At 38.0% G+C, this 26444-nt stretch overlaps 1 protein-coding gene across 6 annotated transcripts in view; it reads right to left on the bottom strand.

The window, feature by feature from the left end:
- PTPRK (protein tyrosine phosphatase receptor type K) overlaps window positions 1–26444 on the bottom strand; it is a 574209-nt gene that overhangs the window by 196698 nt on the left and 351067 nt on the right. For all 6 annotated transcript variants that reach the window (XM_082474428.1, XM_082474429.1, XM_082474426.1 and 3 more), the window contains exon 7: window positions 24290–24583. In XM_082474428.1, the coding sequence (XP_082330554.1) occupies window positions 24290–24583 (294 nt within the window). The remainder of the gene's footprint in view (window positions 1–24289; window positions 24584–26444) is intronic.

Below are 26444 nucleotides of genomic sequence, written 5' to 3'. Positions count from 1 at the left end.
ATCAAAGCAAAAAGGCTTTGTTTTTTTGTTCATACTTCACACCAACTCAGAGACTATGAATGACTCTAAGAGGCTACGGTTATAAAAACTATACAATATGTCTTTTTAGAGAAAAGAGCCCCAGTAAGAAAGCAAAAATTTTGTGAATCCCTTAGACTGTACATTGGTGCAAGTGGACATAAATGTGCATACACAATTGAGAAAATATAAACAAAGAAGCAAATTACAAACATACATGGAAAGCTTCCTTCAATTTCACTGTAAGACATTTTCTGGATATAATGATATAGCTTATAAAGGAACAAGGAAGTAGGATGAATTTGAACTCAGGGCAAGAGTGAGGGTAGGCTGGGGTGGGAAGAGAAGAAAAGGAAAATGGAAGAAAAATAACACCTTAAATAAAATTTTACTTTCCTCGATACAGTTAATCCAAAGTCATTTCAGCCAGAGTGTCACAACCTATATATGTATGAACTGGGTTTGTGTGATGAAAATTTGCCAAGCCATAAGTGATGCAGTATTTGTCAAAAAGATTGAATTGCCCTTTCATATTAGTACAAAAAACGACAGTGCATGATTATTGCCACAAGCATGAGGTTGTTTAGGGATAAAGTGAGCGCCTTAACAGTAGGTAGTAATGGGAAATGTCTATCTCTTTTTCTTTCTTTTCAAGGTAGGCACTTTAACATGTCTTGTTACACTGCCAAACCATTTCTCACTCCAAACTTCTTAAATACCACCTGTCCAAGCCAAGGATATATTTTTAACTGAAGACATATGCACCAGTCATTGCTAAAAACCGTAATATAATAAATGGTTTACTAGTCCCATGAAAATTAAAATATTGTGTACTGTTTGTAATATGGGAGCATCTCTGCTCTACTGTTCTGCTGCATGCAGGTCCATGTTCATTTCTCTATTATTCAGACTTTTGATGACAGGTATATTAAAAGGCTGTGATTATACCCTCTTATTTTTTTTAAAAGAATATTTCTAACTCCTGAAGATTTCTGCATCAGATCAATTCATGATTTTAAATTTAAAATAATAGCAATATTACCCAATTTTAACTTTACTGTTACAAATATATGTATACATGTTTCTGTCAAAATATATTTCCAGGAGCTTAATAGATTTCCAACTTTGACACTTTCTCTCGGAGTCAATTTCATAATAGAGGTCATACCAACTCATCTTAAAAGATAATAAAAGAATTGATTAATCAACTTTAGAATGTATTTTGAGAATCCTTTCATTGAAATTGTACACAACTAAATGATTAGAATAAACAGAGCTTTAAAAAGGGCTTACTGATTATTTACAAAATTACAATTATAAAATATTGTAACTGAGAGAAGAAGTGATCAGCTAAAAAAAGTAGAAATCCAATTAACCTAGTCCATATAATTAGCATTATACTCAAAGACTAAGGAATAGTTTAAGGAATAAATCACTAAAATTTCTGTTTTTTTTAATAATAGGTAACTGTAGAGTCATTTCCTTAAGAAGATATTTGTACTGCTGTTTTACAATACAATCTCAGTCTTGCTGACCTACTTTTTAGACTACAAGAACATTCCACTAAAATCTGACAAAGAAACACTTATTTACTGCTATTCACTGAAATAGGTACTTTATTTCATTTGCTCTGGTGAAAATCCTTGGAAAGTCTAGTTATTTAAATTTGTCCTACAGAGGCTTCTGGTTTGAGGGTATAGAGAATCACAATGATTATTTTAGTTCATTTCCAAAGCACTCAAGTGTAGAATTTGATACAAAACTGAAAAAATAAGTTGTTATAACTCAAAGTTCTATTAGGCTATCAGTGCAAACACAACTGTTTGTCGCATACTAGCATCCCAAAGAATGACCAAGCCCCTGCTGCTGTTAATCCCTCCTACACGTGCTCATGACCCTCTCCTGTCATGGTGTGGAGTTCCTGAAAGGCATGCATTCTGCATAAGAACACCATGAATCTTTGAGATGAGGTACCAAAGGAGGTCAGAGAGCAAATGGGAAAGAAGACAGAAATGCACTCAACAGAGGGCAAGTTCACCTAGGATCAGCTGGTGAAAACCAAAACTAAACCACATTTTGATTCTGTCTTTAGCATAATGCTCTGAGCTACCCATTATGGGGAACACTTAAAATGTAAATATGGATGTCATAATTCGACAAACTAATCAGTCTTTTTAAAGTATATACTGATCAAGTTTAATGCATTTGTAAATAAAAAACAGCCACTGTATTTTTTTAAGTTGGTTCTACATGAAAACATTTAACAGTTTCAGTAATCTGAATAGTTCATGCAAAAAGATATTAACATATACAATATAATTCAACCCCCCCAAAATTTTTTTTAAATGTGGTTGAACAAAATTTACTTGAATTTCTAACTCAAGGAAAGCATATCTATGACTCCAACATCACGAATGAAATGGTGATGACGCCCAAATCTGTATATCCTGCTCTCTACCCTCTCTATTGAACTGTAGATCCATGAATATAACTGCCTACCCAATATCTCATCTCTAAAACTAAACATAGCAACCTCCCTTCCAACACTTTCCCAATGTTTTACCCCTTCAAGTTAAAACCTGTCACTATACCTTACTTTTCCAAGCCAGAATTCCTTCCAATGTGTCACAAAATTCTACTGATTGCAACTCTCAAATCTCTTTCATCTCTGCCTCAGCATTGGAATCCTTATCTGCACTGCTTCAGTTCAAGCACTGATCCATTTTTTGCCTAGACTGATATTAGAAGCCTTCTAAATCTCCTGAACTCTCCTTTCCATCCTTTTCCCAACAACCACTAGAGAAATATTTCTAAAAACCAAACCATTCTAAACATTTCAGTAAAAATATTCAAACTACTTATTCTTTAACTATTCTTTAAAAATCACTCCCTTGAACAAAATATTCTAATGTATTAAAAAATAATGTTAAAAAGTTAAGATGTACTGATAGACGAATAAAAAGTTGGAAAGATGGATAGATATGTGATATAGGAAGTACAACAAAAGGAAAACTGTAGTTGTGTTCAAGGCATAATTCTTTCAGATATTCTGCATGTTAGTAATTTTTTAAATATCGGAGAAAAGTTGTTTTTAGTGAAATGGCTTGTTATGTAGAAATGGCTAATATTTACTGTGGGTTGTTTCTGCGCTAAGTAAGCATTTTGCATGCATTATCTCTAGTGGTGTGCTGGAAAATGTTTAGCACTTTCAACATGGTTTTGGCTCTCCAGAAAACAGAGGAGGTGGTGAGGGAAAAAAGTCCTGATTTGCAGCATTTGCCAATCTCCATGCTCTAATATTCCCACTACAGTTTTAAGCTTCCCAAGACAGAACTGGAAGAGATAAGCGTTCATGTGTCATATCTCCAACATACAGATAAAATAGACATAGATAGTCTCAAGAACATAGATAATAGTTCACTATATTAAAATAGTTAGGAACCTTTGAGTATGTATTACTTTTGTTTAAAATATAATCGATATAATTGTAAGTTTGTATGATTTATTCTTTAATAATGATTTTAAAACTGGCTGGCAAAATTCCTGAAAATTTAACAATCAGTTCTCAGCTTTAGCACGTGACTGATTACCTCACAAACAGCAAGTTAGGCAGGTACAATTATTGATCATAATTTTACAGATGACAATATGAAACATTAGAGAGATTCTTACTTGCCCAGTAGTAAATATTAGAGCCAGCTTTTAATCTAGATTTTACTGACTCACAAATCTCAGCTCATAATTGCTCATGATCTGCTGCTTCATAAAATTCTACTCCTACTTCAAGGCTCCTTTGTGCTTCCATAAATCCTGAAAGTACATCTATTATGCCACTTATTGGTCTAATTATTTACCTATATACCTATCTGCTAAACTCTCTGGGCAGCTCAGCAAAGATATGCAATCAGGCAGCCTGGATTTGAATCTGAGAGTTTACACTAGTGCCTGGTGCATAGTAAGTACTCAATACATGGTAATTACTATGATCATGATTCCCCAGATTTTGAGTGGCTGCAGAGCAGAGTCTTTGTTTTAGAATACCCAGCACTTAAGGCACTATCTGGCACGTAGGACATACTCACGTAAAAGAAAACAAGAAAATGCAATCTGTGGGACTTCCCTGGTGGCGCAGTGGTTAAGAATCCACCTGCCAATGCACAGGACATGGGTTCGAGCCCTGGTCTGGGAAGATCCCACATGCCCCGGAGCAAGTAAGCCCGTGTGCAACTACTGAGCCTGCGCTCTAGAGCCTACGTGCCACAACTACTGAGCCCGTGCGCCCAGAGTCCGTGCTCCGCAACAAGAAAAGCCACTGCAATGAGAAGCCCATGCACCACAACGAAGAGTAGCACCCCTCGCTGCAACTAGAGAAAGCCTGTGAGCAGCAACGAAGACCCAACACAGCCAAAAATATAAATTAAAAAAAAAAATTTTTTTTTAAAAAGGGAGTCACATGAATGTTTAAAAACAACAACAAAAAGTGCAATCTGAATAATAGTTTTGGTTTTCTCATCAAATAGCTGTAAGATATTGATCAGATCACCTCACTATCTGAGTCTCTGTGCAGAATAGTTATGAATGCGGGACATGGACTTGATTAATTATAAAGTACTTTCTTGTGCTAAAACTGCATGACTGAATGCATGCCCTTGCTGGTCCATTAAAGTGTACTAATACAGTACTAACAGAGTAGCTGAAGAGTATGTGTCAAGTACTTTTCAGCCACGTAGAAAAAGGACAAGTGCATAATCCTCACTGCAACATTCACAATAGCCAATCATTGGAATTAGCCTAAACTCTTATTAGAATGGTTAAATATATTCTAGCACATATATCCAATAGAATATTAAGCAATCACTAAAGATGATGGTTAGAATGTCCTGTAGGAACATGGGAAATGAGTTAATATCACAGCAAGTAAAGTAAGCAGAATGTAAACTTGTATATATCTTATACTTACATCTTAAAGAAAAAAGCATGGGCATGGAGAAAAATAATACTGCATTGACAAAAATGACAATAGTTGCATAAACACTGTAGTGTTGAAAATGCTTTTAAAAAAATTCTATTTGTGAAATTTAGTGTAATGCTTTGTTATGGATAATTTATAAAAACTATTTGGGTGTATGTATTCTAATGAAGTCTTTACGAAATCTGGGACTTCCAGTAAGGCACCTCCAAAAAAATTAAGCTTAGGGATAGTTAGTGCTCCCCTAGCACATTTTCTCCTCCTAAGCAGAGCAAAGCTGGTTATTTTAGACAGCAGACACATGCACAGTGCACACATATACCTATGATGCAGAATTCACCAGAAGAGAGAATGGAGTAACACAAAAGGGAACTCTGGAACAATAAGTCTGCTTTTCAGTATTCCTCAGTTACATAATTTTTAAGGCGGTATCCAAATTGTTAAAACTGACTGCAAAAGTTTTAAAGGGAAACCTAAACTGGTTCACTTAAGCTGAGAAAATCAAATATTAATTTAATTCAATGAGCTGACCTGCTGTGAAAGTAACTGGTTCATAGCCTTACAAAAATGCGTGTTCCCATTGATGGACAGTAAGCCAGAAATAAAGAGGAGGCAGAAATTAAAGGATTATCTGAGCCAGCTGGAAGGAGGACTCAGAGAAAAATTTTTCTCCCTGTTGCTTTCAAAAATAAGCAGAGTTCTGTATTCTACTGATGTACTTTATGTGAGTTGGAAATACAGAGGAAAATAACCCATTTAAGTAAAATTAAATAGAATGAGTCAGTTTCCACATTCTGTCACTTGTTAGAAGTTAACTAAGTTACCTGTTAATTTTACTTTTAAAAACAAGATAAATGAGAAAAGTTGTCATCTCTTCACTTTTTGCCCAGCTCTACCATAGTGCTGGTAGGAGTTCAAAATTCATTGACTAAATCAAGGACAACAGAACTGCTGGCCCAACCCATCAGAAAGTCTATGTTAATAATCTGATGTATGTAAATTGTGTTTTAAGAAAACAAAGCTTCATGCTCTACAGCATCATCACGTTTCATGATAATGCACGGTGAAGGAACAGCTATTGTTATCTTCATATTGCAGTTCTTAAACTACTAGAGTGAGCTCCAACATATCAGTCCAAAATCACAAATTCATCAATATACCAATTTGTTTTTAAGTTACATTGTTACATTTTTTCCCAAAAGCTTTAAAATGCCATTATAAAATGAGTGACAGCTTAAGATTATATTGTTCAGTATTGGAGAAATTAAACCTCTAAAACATGTTCTTAAACTTCTTTTATTGTTATAATTTACTGGATGGCAAAAAAAGAGTTAAAAAAAATTAATGAAGTATCTAAACAAACTTGGCAAAGAATACTGCCATTTATATTTCAAAACTACATATACATTCCACTGTTCACCTGTAAGATATAGCTTAGAGAAGAAAAAGGTCTAGCAAAGCAATATATTATGATTTCCAATAAATGTTACCGTAAATTTTGAGCGAGCATCCTATGTATATGGTGCTCTTGACTTAAGAAATGCCTAATAACTGGCAGAGAAATTATTTCACTTTTCTTCTATAATTACTGTTAAAAGGGTATCCTATTATATATATATGTATATATAATATGTTAAAACAAAGGTATTTTGACAATAAAGTATTATAGATTCACATGTAACAGTACAAAAAATATGATGTTCATATATTTTAACAGTATCGGCTTAAAAATACAGTAACACGTAAAAATAAACTTTTTTAATGATTATATTTTTATTACGAAGTACTACATTGAGGTAGGAAATAGTAACAAAGCCAGAAAATGAAAGATGAGTTATTTTAACTCAAACTTCACCCATATTATTTGGCCAAGACAATTAAAATGGACATCACTCAATGATTTCTAGGCCATATCATATGTAGTGACAGCTGAATTTGCACGTATCTTGCTTAGGGTGACATGAACGCATGAATTTCTGCCCTTTGAAGTTCATTTTTTGTTGGGTTCACAAAGTGTAACGTAACTTACAATACTCAAGATTAGAATCCACTCATTATTTTTCCTTCAAATATGCTTTTTTCTCCTCTGTAGTTTATATACAGGTTGGTGGAAAGGAAAAAGGATGGAAGAGTCATCCTTACAGCAATTATTAGCTATAATAAGGCCGTATCTTATAGGAAGACAGTGAAGATCAAAAAATGAAATTCTCAGATGATGATCACATCCTCAGATTTTAAGAGTAAAGTTAAATTATGAAAATAACGAGATACATCTTTATAAAGTAATTTTTTCCACTCAAGAAATCATACAGAATGACCAACACTCTTCAAAAATACTAACTATAACTAGAATGGTTCTAAATAAGTGAGTTCCAAAAATAATAAGCTGTACTCCTCCCCCACCAAACCCTGCCCAAGAAAATGTGACTGCAATTTTTTTTTTTGCCAAAGCCTGACTTTAAGAATTTTGCTTTTTATTCCAAAGCAAAGAAAATAAATTATAATTCAAATAAGGAAGTAAACAGGCAATGACAATTGAAGACAAAGGTAGATTCTCTGGGTAAAAAGGAAGAAAATCAAGGACAAGTCTGTGTACCAGTGTAACCAAAATGGCACCATTGAAGAGGTCTGAAGTTCACAGGCTAAGTCACTTGAGCCCATCCTTCATACAGAACACATCCCTTAGTGTTTGATATCTTGACCCATAGCTTCTTAATTCTACCCATGTCGTTTTCTTCTTCAGATATTCTTATGTTATTATCACTTAAGACATTATTAAGATATTATTTTGCTACTATTTCTACTTCCTAATATCAAATAAAAACCTAGGACCAGAGGGGATATCCAGGATATTTAATGGAACTGATGCTGTTATTCAAATCATTTTCACCTGTCAGCTTTATTGCATATGCAAAATTCAATAAAAACAAATGAAGCCAATAAAAAGAGCACTTAATGATACTGTTAACAGACTCAGCATGTAGTAAAGTACTGTGGATAAATTAAAAGTGTCATTTTTTACTGGTTACCAAATGCTTTCTAGCAACCAAATAAGTCAAAAGAAGACAATTTTAAGCTGAAAGCAGCCCAACTCTATTTAATTAGTTACACAGCTATTAGAAAACGTGCCATAAACTGTACATATGGTTAACAGTACATCCCATGCCTGAGGCAAAAAACAAAAGGGGCAGTGGGAAAGAGGATTTCATATTTGTTCAACTTTCATGACCCTTATACTGGGGTTCCTAGCATTATAGATCACTAGCAGAGTTAACAGAAGTTGCTTATATTATAAATTAATCTCTCTCTCCATTGAAATTTAGAATAACATTGCTATAATCCATGGGCCCCAGAGAATTCAAAAGCAACCACACAAATTACTTTGATAATTTAAATTAGGATGTGAGGGACTTCCCTGGTGGACCAATGGTAAAGAATCCGCCTTACAATGCAGGGGACGCGGGTTCGATCCCTGGTGGGGGAACTGGGATCCCACATGCCGCGGAGCAACAAAGCCCGTGTGCCACAACTACAGAGCCCACGCGCCCTGGAGCCTGCGCGCCACAACTAGAGAAGAGAAAACCCGCACAGCACAACTAGAGAGAAGCCAGCGCACTGCAACTAGAAAGAAACCCCAGTGGACCGCGCGCCGAACGAAAAAGATCCCACATGCCTCAACAAAGATCCTGCATGCTGCAACTAAGACCCGACGCAGCCAAAAAATAAATAAATAAAATAAATAAATAATAAATCTTTTAAAAAAATTTAAAAAAATTAGGATGTGAGTTATATTTTCAATTTAATGCCTCCATTTTTGCATATAGTTTCCCTATGTGTTAGAAGAAAGGAAAAAGAGAAGGCAAATCATCCTTATGGTGACTACCGGCTGCACATTGTTTTATACATTATTTCACAGTTAAGGAATTAGGGATAAGGCTAACAAGTGTTAATCTAGCTGTGTTCAGGAAAGAATGGTTGATATTGTTTTCAAACATATTGCTTGAGAAAAATGGTTTTGGGGTCAGAAATTAACCTTCTCATCTCTGGAGTTCCAAAGTGCTTCGTATTTTTATTATATAACTTACTATGTTTTTATTGGTATTATGGTTTCTAACACTAGACTGTCAGTTCCTGAAGAGTAGGAAGCCTGTCCTACTAATGTTGTATCTTCTACAGTCCTCAGCATGACAATGTATGCAACTCCGACCTCAATAAAATTTATGAAATGAATAAATATCCCATCAAATACACAGTGGCTCTTGAATTTCTCTCCAATCCTTCATAATTTTCTCCTCTACAATAACGTATTATACCATGGATTTTGCATGCGCATTAAGGACACTGGTTGACCCACATATTTGAAAAAGAAAAGTAAATCAAACAATAAAGTAAGTTAGATCACCTATAAAATATCTTTAAAATCCCTTTAATGAAAGGAACTTTCTTGATTATTAGAAATGACAATATTTCCAGGAACTTATATATTTCCTATTTCTGATCTACAGTAAGAGAGACATGCTATAGTGAAGATAATAGACAGCATATTTTGATTATAAGCATGTTTTCATGGTCTTTCTGCTCCCAGTCTTTCCTTAGCTCTAACTCCTCTTCCACAGAGAGATGACCTTTCTAAAAGCAAATCCAGTAATGTCAATCTGCTTCTTAAAAATAACAGGATAGCAGCCTGGGCTACATTAGCCCTGGCCACATCCCACCTGCAGCTTCTGTTCTACCACAGCCCAGAGTCAGCCAATGCTCCATCTATTTTCATAATCCAAAAAACATCAGCAATGTTAACAACTGGGATAAGCATATGGTTCTCTCTGTTTTTTATTCTATTTTCTGTTCTTTCTGCCTTAAAAACTCATAGTCAATTTTTAAGATCCAGTTTAAAAGCCATCCTTTCCTGGTGACAGCTTCTCGGAAACACTTTCTTGAAAAACAGGAAGAGCTTCAGTGTTTTCACTTTGTATTTTACTCTTTGTTTATAGGGCTGTCCCTCATGACTACTAGGAACTTAAATGCAAGGCACTGCTTGTATAACTTTGAAGACCTAGTACTTAACCCAGTGCTGTTAACAAACAACAAAGCCAATAAAATTTCTCTGAATAGATAAATGTCTTTCAAACTGAAATATTCCCTACAGAATCTGAAAAACAAAATCAGGTTATTACTCACTAAAAAAGAAAAAAAATCTGTAAGAGGGTTTTTTACTCTTTTAGATTTTTAAGAAAATTGAAGAACTGTTGTTTTCCATTACTTTTCTTATGGCTTTTTATATTTAGTTTTTTTGACTTCAATAAAATAGCATTGCCTTTTAAAATTTTTCCTCAAAAACAATAAAGAAGCCATGTAAAAATCATATTAATAAATTTCAAAAAAAATTTTAAAACAAGCACTGATATAAGACTTCAACTGAAATCAAACCATACGGCGACCTTACACTGTTAAACCATACCAATCCTTACAGAGCTGTTTATTTTGTTTTTTGTTTAACTGCAAGGCTGAGTTTCAATGATAAATAGTCTTTGTGATTGATAACTATCTTAGACTACAATAAAAATCAATATATGGTTCCACTTTGCTGATGATACTATAGCCAAAAGGCCAAAATTTAATTCCTTACTCTGTGGTTTCTGGTGTATGCCTGAGTATTGTTTTGTTTTGTTTCCTTCCATTTTGGACTTAGGAGAGAAAAAAAATTCAGTTTTAGTAAATGTTTACGTTTAAAATAAGACACTCTCTTTTTCACTGCTTCATAGATCTACATTTTTCAATGACAATTGCCAAGAGCACTGGACTTCAATGTAAGAGTAGAGAGTAGCTTTCCCAACTGTGTAAATATACTACGTTCTGGACACCCTGAACTCTTGACTTTCCCTATGAAGGAGACGCTGTTAAAATGTCAGTTAATCATAAAGCAGTGCCACAATGGGTTACCCAGAAGCAGAAGGCAATTTAAAAGAGCAATTTTAACATGCAATTGCCAAAGCAAGCAATGCAGACAATTTCTGATGATGGCATATTTTATTTCCATTTAATAAGAGAAAGAGAAAACTGTATTTTCTTAGCTTCTGTACCAGATGGTATACCCAGAGGAAACAGACACACTGAAGAAACAAGTATGCTTTCTTTGACTGTTCAATGGAGTTTTTGAATTACTTCCCACTTAAGACAATGTCACATTTATACCTTTTTAAAAATGTATAAAACGCCTGAAAAAGCATTATGTGAACAATAACATGGGTCAGGCTGTAAGCTAACAACTAAGTAATCATACCCTTCAGGCACATAGAGAAGCATGAGGCAAGTGTAGGTGGCTACAGCCACCAGAGGCTGTAATTACCACCTCTCCTAACTTGAGTAACCCTGAAGCAGGTAATTGCACTTATCAAATGATTTTAATGTACTTCAGAAAGAAAACAAAGACACAGCTTTGGCAACTAGGTAGGACATTTTCAGAAAAGGATAGTGTAAAACATTTTTTACACTTCTTTAACTGTTTAAAATATCTAAGAGTGTACACTTGAGTGTTAAGCACACTAATCAATTGTGCTTTCAATAAAATTGAAGTTGCAAACATTAAGCTATGTTTTCTCAAGGAATAATTCAGCCATGAAGATTCAATTTTTTAAAATGTACATCCCTCCCAGACATCATACTTTCATTTACTCAGGCTACACTCTTCTGAAAGGCGGGGGCGGGGGGGGGGGGGGGAAGATCGCCTATAGTAGAAGAAAGAGGGGAAAAAATTCAGGCTTTTCAAGTTCCAGAAAATGGGTGTGAGCCCCAGTTGCCCAGTTGGCTGAGGTTAGACAAATCACTGTTTTTTATTTTGTTTTTCCTGAATCTTAGATTCACCAGCTACAAAATTGGGATAATAATATCCAAATAATTATAAAGCAGTACCAATCAATACTGAATTATGAAAATCTACACTTGCATTTAAAATACAAAATATACTCATTAATACATAACTAAAACCATTTCATTAACTTGCTGTAAAATTATTTATTGACAGATCTCTGCCAAGAAAGAAAAAGTTTACTATTGCCAGAAGTAAAATTTCAAAGGCTTAACTACATTAAAATGGAGTTTTTAAGATACTAAATACTAACTAATTTACTCTTTTTTTTTTTTTTAATTTACTCTTTGATAGGTCCCTAGTAGTCAAAAATTGTTCCTCTGTGATACACCAAAATAAGAATTTCTGAGAGACTGAAAGCAATCATCATCCCTTTGTTACCTATAAGAAATTCATGTGAAATTGATATCAGACACATACATACAGCTAAAAAATTTTATACTTATCTTAAAAGGCTTCTTGGTGGTCTAACATGTAGAATGCATTAAAATAGCTATTTCAAAACAATGAATATTTACTCAACTAGATGATATTAATGGTAAAACACTACCCTACAACATGACATTCTCCTAATATTTGTTAAAATGGAATGGTTTATAGAACCATTATTCAGAGTTTGCACAATTTAATAGAATTAGATGGGAACTTCTCCAAAAGTTATGTTTGGTGTCTTAAAGGGATCATTTCCCCAGACTATGAAGAATCTTTGTACTAAATATCAGATAATATCATAGTGTAAGTTGTGTTCTATTTTGTTGTTATAAAACACCAGGCTGAGTCTAGTGATGATGCTGGTGCTGGTAGGGTCTGAGGGATCTTAAACTTGGGGAAAGGAACCTTGAAGAGAAGTGGAAGGACATCATAAATTTAACCTTTACTGACTCTGTATTTAGACATGCAATGTTTATCAATTATATCCAACTTCTGCTTTTCAGGATTATTTAAAAATTAATAGAATATATAATTGCATAAGCTTTCCCTCTTTTTCTAATAATAGAGCAAGATTAGTAGACACTCCTATAAAGCAGTAACCAGTTTCTCTCCAATCTACAACGTACCTGGAAATCTAGTCTATAAGCGCTTTTTTTTTTTTTACCATAAAACCTGCATCAAACACATCTTATGAGGACATTAATAAATTAATAAAGATATGTGACAAAGACTCACCACATGTGAAAGATAGTTTTAAAAAAAACTTTTTACAGTTGGAAGTAAAACTACAGATGAGTGAGCTTGATACCATTTTATGCCACAGAGCCCACAACTTAAATGTTTCTCAAATAACATATCAGAAAAAAAGACCAATATTATTTCAAAATGTAAGACATTTATAAATTTGAAAGCAGCTATGAGTGTAAGTTATTTTTACTCTATCCCCTCCCATACAGAAAAGGTTATTCTCAAAGTAAAATACCTCAAAGCACTTTACAGTCCTATTTTTACTTACTGCAGCTCAATATGCATTCTGAACATAAGTATTCAATAGGGATAAATCAGTGCTCATCAACATGTTGTTTTCATCCACTTAATACAGCATAACTAGCCTTAAAACACAATTTCATTATCCATTCATCTGTCGATGGACAATTTAGGTTGCTTCCATGTCCTGGCAATTGTAAACAGTCCTGCAATGAACATTGGGGTGCATGTGTCTTTTTGAATTATGGTTTTCTCAGGGTATATGCCCAGTAGTGGGATTGCTGGGTCATATGGCAGTTCTATTTTTAGTTTTTTAAGGGACCTCCATACTGTTCTCCATAGTGGATGTATCAATTTACATTCCCACCAACAGTGCAAGAGGCTTCCCTTTTCTCCACACCCTCTCCAGCATTTATTGTGTGTAGATTTTTTGATTATGGCCATTCTGACTGGTGTGAGGTGATACCTCACTGTGGTTTTGATCTGCATTTCTCTAATGATTAGTGACGTTGAGCATCCTTTCATGTGTTCGTTGGCAATCTGTATGTCTTCTTTGAAGAAATGTCTATTTAGGTCTTCTGCCCATTTTTGGATTGGGTTGTTTGTTTTTTTTATATTGAGTTGCATGAGCTGCTTGTATATTTTGGAGATTAATCTTTTGTCAGTTGCTTCGTTTGCAAATATTTTCTCCCATTCTGAGGGTTGTCTTTTCGTCTAGTTTATGGTTTCCTTTGCTGTGCAAAAACTTTTAAGTTTCATTAGGTCCCATTTGTTTATTTTGTATTTTATTTCCATTATTCTAGGAGGTGGGTCAAAAAAGATCTTGCTATGGATAAAGAAGATGTGGCACATATACACAATGGAACATTACTCAGCCATAAAAAGGAACAAAATTGAGTTATTCATACAGAGTGAAGTAAGTCAGAAATAGAAAAAGAAATGCCATATGCTAATGTACATATATGGAATCTAAAAAAACAGTACTGATAAACCTAGTGGCAGGGCAGGAATAGAGATGCAGAGTAGAGAACGGACTTGAGGACACAGGGGGGAAGGGGAAACTGGGATGAAGTGAGAGAGTAGCATTGACATATATACACTACCAAATGTAAAATGGATGGCTAGTGGGAAGCTGTTCCACAGCACAGGGAGATCAGCTGGATGTTTTGTGACGACCTAGAGGGGTGGGATAGGGAGGATGGGAGGGAGGCTCAAGAGGGAGGAGATATGGGGATATATGTATACTCATAGCTGATTCACTTTGTTGTACAACCGAAACTAATACAACATTGTAAAGCAATTATACTCCAATAAAGATATATTAAAAAAAACCCCACAGTTTCATTTATTTGCAATCTCCATTGGCCCTCACACCAATGGCCGATTTCAAATAATTCCTAAGTTAAAAAATTACATTATATTAACAACACATTGTGTGGTACTGTGAATTTTTAAGGATCTATTTTGATGAAATAAAAAAATAAGAAGGCAGATGAGATATTTAAAAGAAAGAAGTTAGGGCACAAAAAGTCACAAGGAAGATCTCTGGAATAGTAAATTAACACTTATTATTTTAATTTGTATATACCTTATAAGGATTAAATGTAGGCAGAAAAAGGTAATTTTATCAGAAAATATGTGTAGGCAATATCTTCAGTAAAATGGACATCACTATTCATCTTTTTATGTTAGCATTGGATATTAAATTTGGAAGAGTGAGCTACTTCTCAGTTTCCATATTGTCTCCTTTTTAAATTATTTCTCTGACTAGTTGAGGTTGTAGAGTTAAACTGTTTTTCCCCTCAGGAAGTTCATCTACTACAATAAGAATAATTTGTCACATTACCTAGAATGAAAAGACTTAGCTGTACAACAAATTTGAAAAGCAAATTGTGTGATTTAGGCTGAGCCATGGAGACTTACCCAGTGTTTTTGAGGTTAAGCTATTTTTCAACCACAGGATAAATGTATGACACCAATCAGCAAATTACTAGACTCTCTATTGTCTACATCTGAGACTAATGATGGAGCAGTTAACCTTCCTATTGGTGAGCATTTTTCAATATTAATATATGAAATATATTAATATTCACAATTAATATATAAATATTAACATATAAAAATTGAGCCAGGCCCTCGGGAAGATGGCGGAAGAGTAAGACGCGGAGATCACCTTCCTTCCCACAGATACAGTAGAAATACATCTACACGTGGAACTGCTCCCACAGAACACCCACTGAACGCTGGCAGAAAACGTCCGATCTCCAAAAAGGCAAGAAACTCCCCCCGTACTTGGGTAGGGCAAAAGAAAAAAGAAATAACAGAGACAAAAGAATAGGGACGGCACCTGCACCAGTGGGAGGGAGCCGTGAAGGAGGAAAGATTTCCACGCACTAGGAAGCCCCTTAGCGGGCGGAGACTGCGGGTGGCAGAGGGGGGAAGCTTCGGAGCCACGGAGGAGAGCACAGCCACAGGGGTGCGGAGGGCAAAGCGGAGAGGTTCCCGCACGGAGGCTCGGCGCCGAGCAGCACTCTCCAGCCCGAGAGGCTTGTCTGCTCACCCGCCGGGGCGGGCGGGGCTGGGAGCTGAGGCTCGGGCTTCGGTCGGATCGCAGGGAGAGGACTGGGGTTGGCGGCGTGAACACAGCCTGAAGGGGTTAGTGCACCACAGCTAGCCGAGAGGGAGTCCGGGAAAAAGTCTGCAGCTGCCGAAGAGGCAAGAGACTTTTTCTTCCCTCTTTGTTTCCTGGTGCGCGAGGAGAGGGGATTCAGAGCGCCGCCTAAGCGAACTTCAGAGACGGGCGCGAGCCGCAGCTACCAGCGCGGATCCCACAGCAACAGGGGCGCAGAGGGAAAAACGGAGAGATTCCCGCACAGAGGCTCGGCGCCGAGCAGCACTCTCCAGCCCGAGAGGCTTGTCTGCTCCCCCGCCGGGGCGGGCGGGGCTGGGAGCTGAGGCTCCGGTTTCGGTTTCGGTTGGATCGCAGGGAGAGGACTGGGGCTGGCAGCGTGAACACAGCCTGAAGGGATTAGCGCACAACAGCTGGCTGGGAGGGAGACCGGGAAAAAGTCTGCAGCTGCCGAAGAGGCAAGGGACTTTTTCTTGCCTCTTTGTTTCGCGGCGCGCAAGGAGAGGGGATTCAGAGCGCCGCCTAAACGAACTCCAGAGAAGGGCGCGAGCCGCGGCGATCACCGCAGACCCCACAGCAACAGGGGCGCAGAGAAAAAAAAACGGAGAGACTCCCGCACAGAGGCTCGGCGCGGAGCAGCACTCACCAGCCCGAGAGGCTTGTCTGCTCGGCGGGCGGGGCTGGGAGCTGAGGCTCGGGTTTCGGTTTCGGTTGGATCGCAGGGAGAGGACTGGGGCTGGCGGCGTGAACACAGCCTGAAGGGGTTAGCGCACCACAGCTGGCTGGTAGGGAGTCCGGGAAAAAGTCTGCAGCTGCCGAAGAGGCAAGAGACTTTTTCTTGCCTCTTTGTTTCGCGGCGCGCAAGGAGAGGGGATTCAGAGTGCCGCCTAAACGAACTCCAGAGAAAGGCGTGAGCCGCGGCGATCAGCACGGACCCCAGAGACGGGCGTGAGACGCTGGGGCTGCTGCTGCCGCCTCCAAAAAGCCTGTGTGTGAGCACAAGTCACTCTCCACATCGCCCCTCCCGGGAGCCTGTGCAGCCCGCCACTGCCAGGGTCCCGTGATCCGGGGACAAGTTCCCCGGGAGAACGCACTGCCCGCCTCAGGCTGGTGCAACGTCACGCCGGCCTCGGCCGCCTCAGGCTCACCCCGGCTCCTCTGTACACCTCCCTACCCGCGGCCTGAGTGAGCCAGAGCCCCCGAAGCAGCTGCTCCTTTAACCCCGTCCTGTCTGTGCGGGGAATAGACGCCCTCAGGCGACCTACACGCAGAGGCGGGTCCAAATCCAAAGCTGAACCCCAGGAACTGTGCGAACAGGGAAGATAAGGGGAAATCTCTCCCAGCAACCTTAGAAGCAGCGGATTAAAACTCCACAAACAACTTGATGTGCCTGCATCTGGTGAATACCTGAATAGACAACGAATCATCCCAAATTCAGGAGGTGGACTTTGGGAGCAGGATATATTAATTTTTCCCCTTTTCCTTTATTTGTGAGTGTATATGTATATGCTTCTGGGTGCGATTTTGTCTGTATAGCTTTGCTTTACAATAGCTTTATTTTACTTCACTATATTATAGCCTCTTTCTTTCTTTCTTTCTTTCTTTCTATTTTTTCTCCCTTCTACTCTGAGCCGTGTGGACGAAAGGCTCTTGGTGCTCCAGCCAGGCATCAGGGCCGTGCCTCTGAGGTGGGAGAGCCAACTTCAGGACACTGGTCCACAAGAGACCTCCCAGCTTCACGTAATACCAAAAGGCAAAAATCTCTCAGAGATCTCCATCTCAACATCAAGACCCAGCTTCACTCAACGACCAACAAGCTACAGTGCTGGACACCCTATGCCAAACAACTAGCAAGACAGGAACACAGCCCCATCCATTAGCAGAGAGGCTGCCTAAAATCATAATAAGGCCACAGACACCCCAAAATACACCACCAGACGTGGACGTGCCCACCAGAAAGACAAGAGCCAACCTCATCCACCAGAGCTCAGGCACTAGTTCCCTCCACCAGGAAGCCTACACAACCCACTGAACCAACCTTAGCCACTGGGGACAGATACCAAAAACAACAGGAACTACGAACCTGCAGCCTGTGAAAAGGAGACCCCAAACACAGTAAGATAAGCAAAATGAGACGACAGAAAAACACACAGCAGATGAAGGAGCAGGGTCAGAACATACCAGACTTAACAAATGAAGAGGAAATAGGTAGTCTACCTGAAAAAGAATTCAGAATAATGATAGTAAGGATGATCCAAAATCTTGGAAATAGAATAGACAAAATGCAAGAAACATTTAACAAGGACGTAGAAGAACTAAAGAGGAACCAAGCAATGATGAAAACCACAATAAATGAAATTAAAAATACTCTAGATGGGATCAATAGCAGAATAACTGAGGCAGAAGAAAGGATAAGTGACCTGGAAGATAAAATGGTGGAAATAACTACTGCAGAGCAGGATAAAGAAAAAAGAATGAAAAGAACTGAGGACAGTCTCAGAGACCTCTGGGACAACATTAAACGTGCCAACATTCGAATTATAGGGGTCCCAGAAGAAGAAGAGAAAAAGAAAGGGACTGAGAAGATATTTGAAGAGATTATAGTTGAAAACTTCCCTAATATGGGAAAGGAAATAGTTAATCAAGTCCTGGAAGCACAGAGAGTCCCATACAGGATAAACCCAAGGAGAAACACACCAAGACACATATTAATCAAACTGTCAAAAATTAAATATAAGGAAAACATATTAAAGGCAGCAAGGGAAAAAAAACAAATAACACACAAGGGAATCCCCATAAGGTTAACATCTGATCTTTCAGCAGAAACTCTGCAAGCCAGAAGGGAGTGGCAGGATATACTTAAAGTGATGAAGGAGAAAAACCTGCAACCAAGATTACACTACCCAGCAAGGATCTCATTCAGATTCGATGGAGAAATTAAAACCTTTACAGACAAGCAAAAGCTGAGAGAGTTCAGCACCACCAAACCAGCTTTACAACAAATGCTAAAGGAACTTCTCTAGGCAAGAAACACAAGAGAAGGAAAACACCTACAATAACAAACCCAAAACATTTAAGAAAATGGGAATAGGAACATACATATCGATAATTACCTTGAATGTAAATGGATTAAATGCTCCCACCAAAAGACACAGGCTGGCTGAATGGATACAAAAACAAGACCCATATATATGCTGTCTACAAGAGACCCACTTCAGACCTAGAGACACATATAGACTGAAAGTGAGGGGATGGAAAAAGATATTCCATGCAAATGGAAATCAAAAGAAAGCTGGAGTAGCAATTCTCATATCAGACAAAATAGACTTTAAAATAAAGACTATTACAAGAGACAAAGAAGGACACTATATAATGATCAAGGGATCGATACAAGAGGAAGGTATAACAATTGTAAATATTTATGCACCCAACATAGGAGCACCTCAATACATAAGGCAAATACTAACAGCCATAAAAGGGGACATCGACAGCAACACAATCATAGTAGGGGACTTTAACACCCCACTCTCACCAATGGACAGATCATCCAAAATGAAAATAAATAAGGAAACACAAGCTTTAAATGATACATTAAACAAGATAGACTTAATTGATATTTATAGGACATTCCATCCAAAAACAACAGAATACACATTTTTCTCAAGTGCTCATGGAACATTCTCCAGGATAGATCATATCTTGGGTCACAAATCAAGCCTTGGTAAATTTAAGAAAATTGAAATAGTATCAAGTATCTTTTCCGACCACAACGCTATGAGACTAGATATCAATTACAGGAAAAGACCTGTAAAAAATACAAACACATGGAGGCTACACAATACATTACTTAATAACGAAGTGATCACTGAAGAAATCAAAGGGGAAATCAAAAAATACCTAGAAACAAATGACAATGGAGATACGACGACCCAAAACCTATGGGACGCAGCAAAAGCAGTGCTAAGAGGGAAGTTTATAGCAATACAAGCCTACCTCAAGAAACAGGAAACATCTCGAATAAACAACCTAACCTTGCACCTAAAGCAATTAGAGAAAGAAGAACAAAAAAACCCCAAAGCCAGCAGAAGGAAAGAAATTATAAAGATCAGGTCAGAAATAAATGAAAAAGAAATGAAGGAAACAATAGCAAAAATCAATGAAACTAAAAGCTGGTTCTTTGAGAAGATAAACAAAATTGATAAACCATTAGCCAGACTCATCAAGAGAAAAAGGGAGAAGACTCAGATCAATAGAATTAGAAATGAAAAAGGAGAAGTAACCACTGACACTGCAGAAATACAAAAGATCATGAGAGATTACTACAAGCAACTCTATGCCAATAAAATGGACAACCTGGAAGAAATGGACAGATTCTTAGAAAGGCACAAACTGCCGAGACTGAACCAGGAAGAAATAGAAAATATGAACAGACCAATCACAAGCACTGAAATTGAAACTGTGATTAAAAACCTTCCAACAAACAAAAGCCCAGGACCAGATGGCTTCACAGGTGAATTCTATCAAACATTTAGAGAAGAGCTAACACCTATCCTTCTCAAACTCTTCCAAAATATTGCAGAGGGAGGAACACTCCCAAACTCATTCTACGAGGCCACCATCACCCTGATACCAAAACCAGACAAAGATGTCACAAAGAAAGAAAACTACAGGCCAATATCACTGATGAACATAGATGCAAAAATCCTCAACAAAATACTAGCAAACAGAATCCAACAGCACATTAAAAGGATCATACACCATGATCAAGTGGGGTTTATCCCAGGAATGCAAGGATTCTTCAATATACGCAAATCAATCAATGTGATACATCATATTAACAAACTGAAGGAGAAAAACCATATGATCATCTCAATAGATGCAGAGAAAGCTTTCGACAAAATTCAACACCCATTTATGATAAAAGCCCTGCAGAAAGTAGGCATAGAGGGAACTTTCCTCAACATAATAAAGGCCATATATGACAAATCCACAGCCAACATTGTCCTCAATGGTGAAAAACTGAAACCATTTCCACTAAGATCAGGAACAAGACAAGGTTGCCCACTCTCACCACTATTATTCAACATAGTTTTGGAAGTGTTAGCCACAGCAATCAGAGAAGACAAAGAAATAAAAGGAATCCAAATCGGAAAAGAAGAAGTAAAGCTGTCACTATTTGCAGATGACATGATACTATACATAGAGAATCCTAAAGATGCTACCAGAAAACTCCTAGAGCTAATCAATGAATTTGGTAAAGTAGCAGGATACAAAATTAATGCACAGAAATCTCTTGCATTTCTATACACTAATGACGAAAAATCTGAAAGTGAAATTAAGAAAACACTCCCATTTACCATTGCAACAAAAAGAATAAAATATCTAGGAATAAACCTACCTAAGGAGACAAAAGACCTGTATGCAGAAAATTATAAGACACTGATGAAAGAAATTAAAGATGATACAAATAGATGGAGAGATATACCATGTTCCTGGATTGGAAGAATCAACATTGTGAAAATGACTCTACTACCCAAAGCAATCTACAGATTCAATGCAATCCCTATCAAACTACCACTGGCATTTTTCACAGAACTAGAACAAAAAATTTCACAATTTGTATGGAAACACAAAAGACCCCGAATAGCCAAAGCAATCTTGAGAACGAAAAATGGAGCTGGGGGAATCAGGCTCCCTGACTTCAGACTATATTACAAAGCTTCAGTAATCAAGACAGTTTGGTACTGGCACAAAAACAGAAATATAGATCAATGGAACAGGATAGAAAGCCCAGAGATAAACCCACACACATATGGGCACCTTATTTTTGATAAAGGAGGCAAGCATATACAGTGGAGAAAAGACAGCCTCTTCAATAAGTGGTGCTGGGAAAATTGGACAGGTACATGTAAAAGTATGAAAATAGAACACTCCCTGACACCATGCACAAAAATAAACTCAAAATGGATTAAAGACCTAAGTGTAAGGGCAGACACTATCAAACTCTTAGAGGAAAACATAGGCAGAACACTCTATGACATACATCACAGCAAGATTCTTTTTGACCCAGCTCCCAGAGAAATGGAAATAAGAACACAAATAAACAAATGGGACCTAATGAAACTTAAAAGCTTTTGCACAGCAAAGGAAACCATAAACAAGACCAAAAGACAACCATCAGAATGGGAGAAAATATTTGCAAATGAAGCAACTGACAAAGGATTAATCTCCAAGATTTACAAGCAGCTCATGCAGCTCAATAACAAAAAAACGAACAACCCAATCCAAAAATGGGCCGAAGACCTAAATAGACATTTCTCCAAAGAAGATATACAGATGGCCTACAGACACATGAAAGAATGCTCAACATCATTAATCATTAGAGAAATGCAAATCAAAACTACAATGAGATATCATCTCACACCGGTCAGAATGGCCATCATCAAAAAATCTAGAAACAATAAATGCTGGAGAGGGTGTGGAGGAAAGGGAACACTCTTGCACTGTTGGTGGGAATGTAAATTGATACAGCCACTATGGAGAACAGTATGGAGGTTCCTTAAAAAACTACAAATAGAACTACCATACGACCCAGCAATCCCACTACTGGGCATATACCCTGAGAAAACCATAGGTCAAAAAGAGTCATGTACCAAAATGTTCATTGCAGCTCTATTTACAATAGCCAGGACATGGAAGCAATCTAAATGTCCATCGACAGATGAATGGATAAAGAAGATGTGGCACATATATACAATGGAATATTACTCAGCCATAAAAAGAAATGAAATGGAGGTATTTGTAATGAGGTGGATGGAGTTAGAGTCTGTCATACAGAGTGAAGTAAGTCAGAAAGAGAAAAACAAATACAGTATGCTAACACATATATACGGAATCTAAGGGGAAAAAAAAAAAAAAAAGGCCATGAAGAACCTAGTGGCAAGACGGGAATAAAGACACAGACCTACTAGAGAATGGACTTGAGGATATGGGGAGGGGGTGGGGTGAGATGTGACAGGGTAAGAGAGTGTCATGGACATATATACACTACCAAATGTAAAATAGATAACTAGTGGGAAGCAGCCGCATAGCACAGGGAGATCAGCTCGGTGCTTTGTGACCATCTAGAGGGATGGGATGGGGAGGGTGGGAGGGAGGGAGATGCAAGAGGGAAGAGAAATGGGAACATATTGTATATGTATAACTGATTCACTTTGTTATAAAGCAGAAGCTAACACACCATTGTAAGGCAATTATACTTCAATAAAGATGTTAAAAAAAAAAAAAAAAAAAAAAAAAATTGAGCCAGAATAAAAAATATTTACGGATGACAGTACATTAGGTAATTGCATGGATTTTGCTTTGATCTTAGATCAGTACTCTTTGTGGGTAGCCTCAGAATACTGTAACTGCTAAACAGATGTTAAAGAAATAAAAGACATTTTACAGGCATTTACATTTTCATAGATCCTCATGGTCTTAGTTTTCAATATTCAGAACCTAAATCTATAAATGTTCAAGACGCATAGACCCAGGTACTAACTTTGCAGGTGTTTCAACGTAATGCTTGATGGATAAAAAATGTCTCTTTCACTGAACTAAAAAATTAAACTATTTTCAATAATAAAATAAACAGTGCACTAAAAGTATACTCTAATAACTTAGACCAACTTTTCAGGGGCTTCTAATAAATAGCTAACATTTTCTCTCATTATAACAATCGTACAATAAGGAACTAGGATGTATGCTTTTATATTACTTTTTATTTCACTTTTTATTCTTTCTTTGTGTTTTCTCCATGTGCTATTATTTTCACCACTCTGTTTCAGGCATTAGGAGGGCAATACAAGGCTTAAACATAAGGAAAGCCTCTGTATTTTACAGCTGGGTGCCAAGCTGCTGCATTAATCCTCAACAACAGGATTTTCTGAATTGAAGGGTTATCTTACTGAGGATTGGCTCAGAGTAACTTTTCTTATGTGTATTATCAGATATGGCCTCTGCACTGACCATAACAAAATTATCGAGGAAGACAATTTCCACATAGTAGAAAGGTATTCAACATTTGCTTGAACTGCAAAGGTTTTCTCTCTATATAATACATTCACCTGCATCAATCAGAGATTTTGGACTAAATACAAGCAAGCCGAGCAAAATTACCATGAAAGAAAAGACTGTGGATTCATACTACTACTGAAAAATAAAAGAGAAACACTCACACTGCCCTTAAATCAGTCAAATTTATGACATACTTAAGATTACAACTGGAAGTCTTAGAATAGTGTGACTAATCATGTACCAAATAATTAGTACTTTTAATATTGTATGAATATTATATGTCTTATGCTAGATTCCTTCACTGGCAGAGTGGCCAGCTCTTCAGTCTTACCTGCACATTTGGTTCTGGTGATTAGTGGAGGTCCTGGAAGCCCCGTCCCGCCTTCACCAGGTCTTGTAAGTAGAACACGGATCTCATATTCAGTATCTGGATCCAAATGCCATAATTTATAAGTTGGAGCATTGACTGCATGGGTTTCTGTCCACGATCCTGATGTCATTCTGTACTCCACTTCTTTCAGAATGATGGGACCATCGCCAATGATGGAGTTGGCATTTAGCTGAATCAGCAAATATGTAGGCCCAACGCCAAGCAGCTGGGGAGGAGCAATGGGTCTTGGTGGTTCTAGGAGAGACAAATGTGCAATTTCATTAGTTAAAAATCCAAAAGACTATAGTACATAGATATAGTAATATCTCTTTAAGTCTAAAGGCTTAAGGAATAATTTATTTAGGAGTTTATAATAAATACTTAAAATTGGGAATGAGTGGTCTGGAAACTGTACTTTTAAAGAGCAAATACTTTCACAGATGGAATATGACCCTTTTACCACAAGGTTTCTTTTATTAAAAACATACCTCTCCAGGAGACAAATTTGTAAAGACAAGGTAACCAAGGGAAATAAAGAGAAAATATTTAGAGATCGATAGCTCTGATTAGCTACTAAACACAGTACAGTTGATCTTTGACATTCTTGGCGTACTAAGACATTTACAAATCTCCAAATTAATGAATACTGCTATAACTCATTTCGTTCATGAAATATGCCCAAGTACTGTTTTTGTTTTTGCTGGTTTTTTTTTTTTTTTTTCTTTTTACTTCGGCAGACTTCCTGCAGATGAAATGAAAAGAAGGCAAAGCAAAGCTGAACTCAGGGGCTGATGCCCGGTGCTGACTTGTTTCCATACATCCACCTCTCAGTGTAGGAAACTGAAATTTACACGGAGGAAAATCACAAATCACTCTGTATCACTGGCCTTTGGGAGTAGCATGTGATAAGGCAATGCATCAAGTATTAAACTCAAATGTCAAAGGTACACTGTAATTTAATTTTAAATAGCTTAGATATTTTGCTTGAAAGAAACTTTGGGAAACATTATACCAATGTTTGAACTTATGGAAATAATGAATTAGAGCATTTTTTCCCTTAACAACAATGAGGTAAAATTTGATACTGAATTTTATGGACCCCATAGCTCTAGCTCTGGCCATATGGCCTCTAATTAGTACATTGCTATCAGGTAGGATCTTCTTTGAATCTCTGGAAGAACACTTATTGGTGAGGCCAAAAGACTTTAAAGGAAAGTGTTAATCTATAAAAAGTGATAACTGCCCCTAAATTCTTTTAAAGGTATTTTAAAAAAGAGTTAAAGCAAATTATATGAAGAAATACTATTAAATGGGAGGAGCTTCAAGATGGCGGAAGAGTAAGACGCGGAGATCACCTTCCTCCCCACAAATACATCAGAAATACATCTACATGTGGAACAACTCCTACAGAACACCTACTGAACGTTGGCAGAAGACCTCAGACCTCCCAAAAGGCAAGAAACTCCCCACGTACCTGGGTAGGGCAAAAGAAAAAAAGAAACAGAGACAAAAGAATAGGGACGGGACCTGCGCCAGTGGGAGGGAGCTGTGAAGGAGGAAAGGTCTCCACACACTAGGAAGCCCCTTCGCGGGCGGAGACTGCGGGTGGCGGAGGGGGGAAGCTTCGGTGCCACGGAGGAGAGCGCAGCAACAGGGGTGCGGAGGGCAAAGCGGAGAGATTCCAGCACGGAGGATCGGTGCCAAGCAGCACTCACCAGCCCGAGAGGCTTGTCTGCTCACCCGCCGGGGCGGGCAGGGGCTGAGAGCTGAGGCTCGGGCTTTGGAGGTCGGATCCCAAGGAGAGGACTGGGGTTGCCTGCGTGAACACAGCCGGAAGGGGGCTAGTGCGCCACAGCTAGCTGGGAAGGAGTCCGGGAAAAAGTTTGGAGCTGCGGAAAAGGCAAGACATTTTCTTGCCTCTTTGTTTTGTGGTGCGCGAGGAGAGTGGATTCAGAGCTCCACTTAAAGGAGCTCCAGAGACGGGCGCGAGCCGCGGCTATCAGCGCGGACCCCAGAGACGGGCATGAGACGCTAAGGCTGCTGCTGCCGACACCAAGAAGCCTGTGTGCAAGCACAAGTCACTATCCACACCGCCCCTCCCAGGAGCCTGTGCAGC

Source organism: Balaenoptera physalus (genome assembly GCF_965194825.1).
Source record: "Balaenoptera physalus genome assembly, chromosome: 9".
Classification (NCBI taxonomy): domain Eukaryota; kingdom Metazoa; phylum Chordata; class Mammalia; order Artiodactyla; family Balaenopteridae; genus Balaenoptera; species Balaenoptera physalus.
The sequence above is the reverse complement of the archived record's forward strand: the minus strand, read 5'-3'. Positions and strand labels throughout refer to the sequence as shown.